This window comes from Tursiops truncatus, chromosome 5 (assembly GCF_011762595.2).
Source record: "Tursiops truncatus isolate mTurTru1 chromosome 5, mTurTru1.mat.Y, whole genome shotgun sequence".
Classification (NCBI taxonomy): Eukaryota; Metazoa; Chordata; class Mammalia; order Artiodactyla; family Delphinidae; genus Tursiops; species Tursiops truncatus.
Genome location: NC_047038.1, coordinates 129,879,186 through 129,885,185, shown reverse-complemented (window position 1 = coordinate 129,885,185; position 6,000 = coordinate 129,879,186). Strand labels below are relative to the sequence as shown.

At 44.7% G+C, this 6,000-nt stretch overlaps 1 protein-coding gene across 3 annotated transcripts in view; it reads right to left on the bottom strand.

Moving 5' to 3' along the window:
- Positions 1-978: 978 nt before the first annotated feature.
- FAM13A (family with sequence similarity 13 member A) overlaps positions 979-6,000 on the bottom strand; it is a 334,757-nt gene continuing 329,735 nt past the window's right edge. For 2 of the 3 annotated variants that reach the window (XM_019926412.3, XM_019926414.3), the window contains one exon: positions 979-5,551. In XM_019926412.3, the coding sequence (XP_019781971.2) occupies positions 5,425-5,551 (127 nt within the window). In that variant the 3' untranslated portion in view covers positions 979-5,424. The remainder of the gene's footprint in view (positions 5,552-6,000) is intronic. The other variant, XR_002174625.3, reaches the window with a different exon arrangement.

Here is a 6,000-nt window from a genome sequence, read left to right as displayed (position 1 = left end):
CTTTTCTCCAGTTACTGCGAGCAGGGGCTACTCTTCCCTGTGGCGCGCGGGCTTCTCACTGCAGTGGCGCCTCCCGTTGTGGAGCACGGGCTCTAGGCGCGTGGGCCTCAGTAGTTGCAGGACGCAGGCTCAGTAGTTGCGGCTCGCGGGCTCAGTAGTTGTGGCTCGCGGCTCCAGATCGCAGGCTCAGTAGTTGTGGCGCACGGGCTTTGTTGCTCTGCAGCATGTGGGATTTCCCTGGACCAGGGCTCAAACCCATGTCCCCTGCATTGGTAGGCGGATTCTCAGCCATTGCGCCACCAGGGAAGCCCGAGCTTCAGTTCTGACAGAACGCCAGGCCCCTGTGCCGTCAGCAGTGCTGCGTCTTCATGCTCCGAAGTCAGACATCTTAGTTCAAATCCTGGTATCAGTCCTGGGACAGGGTCCTCGCTTCAAGCCTTAATTTTTTTTTTTTTTAATTTCATGTTTAGTATACTCTGAATGTGTACTTGAGTCACTTCAGTCAGGCGTCTGTAACGCATGCAGCTTAAAGAACACCTGTGGGCCTAACCTCCACCGACCACGAGCTACTCACCTCACACAACTGCAACGTGCCTTTTCTTCCATGTCACAGTTTTCTGGTGGCCTCATTAGCTTCAGAGTAGTGAGTGGTTCACATATTTGCGTGTGATGGCCTCCGAGACTTTGGAAATGTACTTAAACAGTTGTTTTTCTTAATGCCTTTCTTTCTGCACCCCTCCAGCCCCTTCCATTAATTGCTTCAAAGGCAGCCGAGCAGAGAGCACAAGCCTGTTTTCCTACTGACCATCACGGGCATGTCTAGCTTGTACCCAGTTTGCTTCAGCTTCCAGTGGCCTCCCTGGAGGGGAGGCTTCTGAGGAGCTCAGGGGAGCAGCGTGATTCCCTACATAGGGAAAGGTCAGACCCCACAGAGGGTTCAGTCACACGTTCCTGACGCTGTCAAAAAATTCAGAACACTCACAATTAAAAATATTTTATTTATGTTCATACAAAATACAGCCATGTACAAAAATGTACATAACATTTTCATTCAGTTTACATTTTACAAAAGGAACAACTGTAATTTCAAATACTTTCTGCTTACATGTCGTGTAAACATTGTTCTGGGCCCATGTTATTTACTAAAATTGCATCCACTCTCGGAGATTTTCATGATTGTGTAGGTGCTTTCAGATTGAGAGACAGATCTGCCGAATCGATTTCTCAAGCTGCGCACGTGGCCACGACTGGCTGGATTCCAGACAAAATGAGATCCTCTAGAGACATACCTGCACTTTCATAGCAATGTGAAGTTGTAGATGTATAGATTTCATTTTAATACACATCTGTGTGTACCTGCAATTGACCTCAGCTTATCCACATACATCTGTTATGAAGGATCACGGTGGAAGAGTGTGGATGCCCCAAGGGCGCGATCTCTACTCTGGAAAGTGGCTGAGGCCACGGCGCAGCGGCTGACACGTAGATCACCATCTCTTGGAGCTTTGGCCGTGTCAGCTGCCCTGTGAAGAAGTACCAGTATGCACAAGTTCAGTACCTACGGACTCGAAAACACGTGTAGCCTATCTTTTGACAAAATGTACTCTTCAGTAGATTCTGAGGGTCACGTGGGGGAAAAAAATATAACGGAAGGGAATTAATCAAAGAAAAAGCAAGCACACTCCGGCTTCTGCTAAACCCGTGGCCTTCCGAGGAAACACTGCTTTAACGTTTTAGCCCAGTTTTGTCCCTCCCTATCGGTTTAACCAAGTGGAGACTACGAAAGAATACCACAGAGGTGCTGACCTGGGTGCAGAAACTACCACTCCTCACCTCGGAAGAAACCCCCCCCCCAGGATGCAGTGTGCCAGGAAGACCCGTCTTGAAAGCAAAACCAATTTAGACTACAACCAGATTTTCACAAGGCAGTTAAAAGAGATGATGGCGTTCAGCTATAAATATACCATCAAAGGTAGTGAGGTATACAGCCTTAAGAAATATACCCTTAAGAAAGATGGCATCTTCACGATCAGATTAAGAATCTCTTAAAAAATTCATCAACAAACTTTAAATTTTGATTTTCCTTATAAATCTGTGATCAGTTCTGGATACAGGGCTCAATTCTGTCTACTGAGAATTAGGCAGTCCCAGAAGGAACCAACTTAACTGGCACCATGGCTGCCCTTTGATTCTGATAATCAACTTAACAGTCACCTTATAAGGAATTCTAAGCGCAAGGCACAACCCTGAGGCACTTGTCCTGGGCTAGAAATGACACACCTGGGAGCAGGCACACCCTATAACAGGCTCTTCTGGCACCACGCAAGTGTTGCATCAGGAGGAGAGAAAGCAAAAATCACACTGATGTTATATATAGAGGCATTGCCGATCCCTGCCTTGCCAATGAATAATCACCTTTTGACTTCAAACCAGCAACGAAAGCCATCTACTTATTAGCTCACAATAAATTATAGCTAGCAATTAAAAAAAATAGTTCTCCAGCCTGAAATGTGATGTGTTCTTTCATGGGACTTTTCCCTGAATCGGAGATCACTGAGATTGTGCAGACTTCCTTCTACCAGCACCAAGACAAACTTCGGCTGTCCTGAAAAACTTCTCAGCGGGCCCTTATCCTAAACCTCGCACATACCTGTCTAAAAAGGAAAATACGGACTCAACGCTTCAAAGATGAAATGCAGTAATGATAACATACTTAATATAAATATCTATTTCAAGGTTTGCTCCAGGCTAAAACATAATAAAGAGCAAATGCTTGGGAAATGACAAGCCTCTGCTATCTCTGATTCTTACAATCACACGGCCAAGTTTATTCATGCTTTGCTTCTACTTATCATTGTTATTACATAACCCTTGACATTTATTTTGTTGGCATGTGCTCATAAACACACACACATTCCCCACAGAGCAAAGGAAAAACCGCAGTCCGGAGTATTCTGTGTTAGGCCAATTAAGACACTGCCTCTAGGGCCTTGAGACTCTGGGCTGCAAAAAATGGTTGCTATGGAAACAAATTTACCTCCGCATTTCTGGCAGAGCCAGAACCTATGGACTAACCTGTCTTCAGATAGAATCTCCTGTAAACAGGGCTTCCCTCCCTTAATTTGGGCACCATTCTAGGAAGTATATTATTATAAATTACAAAGGAAAACATGACATTCCATACACATTTTACTATAACTCGGTGTCTTCTTTTATTCAATCATACAAATTTGAATGGGGATTCCTGAATAAATCTTTTACTTAATTTACCTTTGGCAGAAACAAGAGATTTCAAAACATTTAGTAGCTTCTCATTTATATAGCTTTTTCTCTTTTAAAGTTCTATAGCATATTAGTATTTGCAAAACAATACTCTTAGATGTGCTTTGAAAGTTAACTGGTAATGATGTGATTTACATTATAGCTTATGTAAGAGACTACTTAAAAAGGACGAACTAGACATGTATTTCTTTTCAAAAATACAATTTTTGGTCATGTGAATGATTCATGTTCAGATTTCAAAAATAGAAACGTCCTAAAGTGCATCATTTTATAATATAACTCCTTGAAATTATAGCAATCTGCAATGTAAACAGTAAGGCAAAGAATACCAAGCTATATCTCTATTGCAGGATTATGTACTGTCTTTAAGTACGTGGATTCAACCAGGGCACTTTCAACATATAGCTCATGCTTTTGGATGATTATTTTTAAGAGCAAATTTAAAGGTATTCTTTTTCCCCTACTCCTGACTTCAACGATTTTCAACCGACAGAGAGCTGCTACTTCACTTCAACAATGGAAAATGCTGCTACAAATCCAATCTGACCAGACAGTTTCTCAAGAACCCATTTTGGAAACTGACAACTGATCAGGAAGGAGTTTTATCCTTGTTATTATTATTAAAGAAAACAAAATGGTACCCTTTGCTGTCCCGTTCATCCCGCAACATTATCTTCAAAAGGCAGAGCCTGCTGAAACACCTTCTCTTGGCAACCAGCGGCTGGTGGGCAGACACCTGTGCTCAACCTCACAGAGCAGAAACGTGGGCCAGGATGGGCAGGCGGAACCAGGACCCACTTTCCTCAGCGCAAACACAGAAAGTCAAAAAGTAACAACAAATCACAAGATAACACCGGCACACTGGAGAGATGAATGATCTGGTGTCTTCAATTCCCTGGTCCCTCCAAAATGTCTAATATAGACAGTTTTGTGACACCGTCTTTGAAAAAATTAGAATCATCATTGGCTATACACCATTATTTTTTTTCTCTTTATACATGATCTTGAAAATAGTGTGATTTCGATTCTGTCTTAGGCTGAGCTCTCAGGGCTATACTTACCCTTCAGGAGATTTTTAGTGCAGGTTTACTTAAAAAAAAAAAGAAAAAAAAATTAAAACTCTGGTAAGTCCTCAGGAGGCTCATTCTCTCTCATGATCCTCTACACTTAAGCTAAGAATGAAGCAAGACCCTTTTGTTCGGCTAGAGCCAAAACAAAACCAAGCCCCAAATAGGCTGCTGGCCTCGCCCAGTGTTTGATGTTAACATCTGAGGCTAATAAGTGCAGTCAACGTTCAGGAAAGGATTCTCCAGGCTCTTCACCGCTGCCTAACTTAAAAATCAGCACAAATATTAGCTACTTCTCTATCCCCTCTGTCCTCTGCAGATGGTCCAGCCCTAGTCAGGGATCACAGCCCTCTATCAGCTGAGGACATCGTGAAGAAACACACGGTCAAATAGAGGACTGCACGGCCATTCTGGGCAGACGCGGCTTCCATCCACCTGAGAGCTAAAGGGGAAGCGATTCACACGAGTGGGGAAAGGCGCAGCTCTGTGGAAAGGTCACGAGGATGGTCAAGGCAGCAAACAGGGCTCCAATGCAGGTTCCCACTTGACTGGGTCCAAAGAGAGCCCGTGCTCTCTTGGGCTGGGCCCATGCTCTCTTGGGCACCTGCACTGGATGTGCACAGCAAGATCGCTCTACAGAGTGAAGTCCTGAGCTTGTTTTTGTCACAGTCCGACAGAGAACAGGCTGCTTCTCAGTTATCCAGAGAAGAACAGTGTGTATCCTCTGTAGATGAGTGTGTCTCAATGTAGTGATTCGTCGCTGCCAGTTGTCAGCGAAGCTTCCACTACAGCGTCTGTGTGTGTCTGTGAGCGCTCGGGTGCACGGAGATCTCGACTTTCCCTTACACAACTCCTACATGGGGGCAGGTGCGCTCCCTCCATCTAGGCGGTTTCCAAGGCAGGCAGTGGAAACTGGAGACGATCCCAGTGGCCCAGAGGCAGAAGAGCTACTCTCTTTGTAGGTCCAGCTCCAAGGCTGCCTTCCAGTTTCTGCAGAGCTGCTATCTGCCAGGGGAGGTGGGGGGCACATTCACCCTGCACCCCCAGCCCCCTTGGCTCGGGTAGGGCTGCCTCCTCACACGGACTTGGAATCAGTGTCTCTCTTGCTGATGAGCACCTCCAGGAGCCTCAGTTTTGCCTTGATGTGCTTGTATTCGTTGTATTCTTCAGCCATAGAGGTGCGGTCTTCCTTCTGGACGTTTCTGACGGAAACAAAGGGAAAAGGGGCTGGTGATCACGTGCTGTCTCTTCTAGAGGATACTGTTCCTCAGGTGAAGGACCATCATGTGGAAATGTGCAGTTGATCACCCCATAGAATCAGTGTTGCCAGGCATCACTTGGTATCAAGACTGGAGCTGGGTTTAGACAAGCAGTGAAAGACAGTGTCCCCAGAAGGCACCATGCAACTGAGTTTCAGAGTTAATCTGGCATCTTGAAGCATCATGGGAAAGACTAAGAAATGTAGAAACTTTCTCTCTCTGCTGCTGCTACGTATGAATTCATACTACAAGTCTCCGTACACTGAAGTCCTTTACTTACACTTAATGCTTTCTCACTTCTATATACTTCACCTAATGAACCATTACATTTCTGATTAGTAATTGGTATACCCGTAATTTACAGGGTTTAAAAAAATAGTTAATACTCCTAC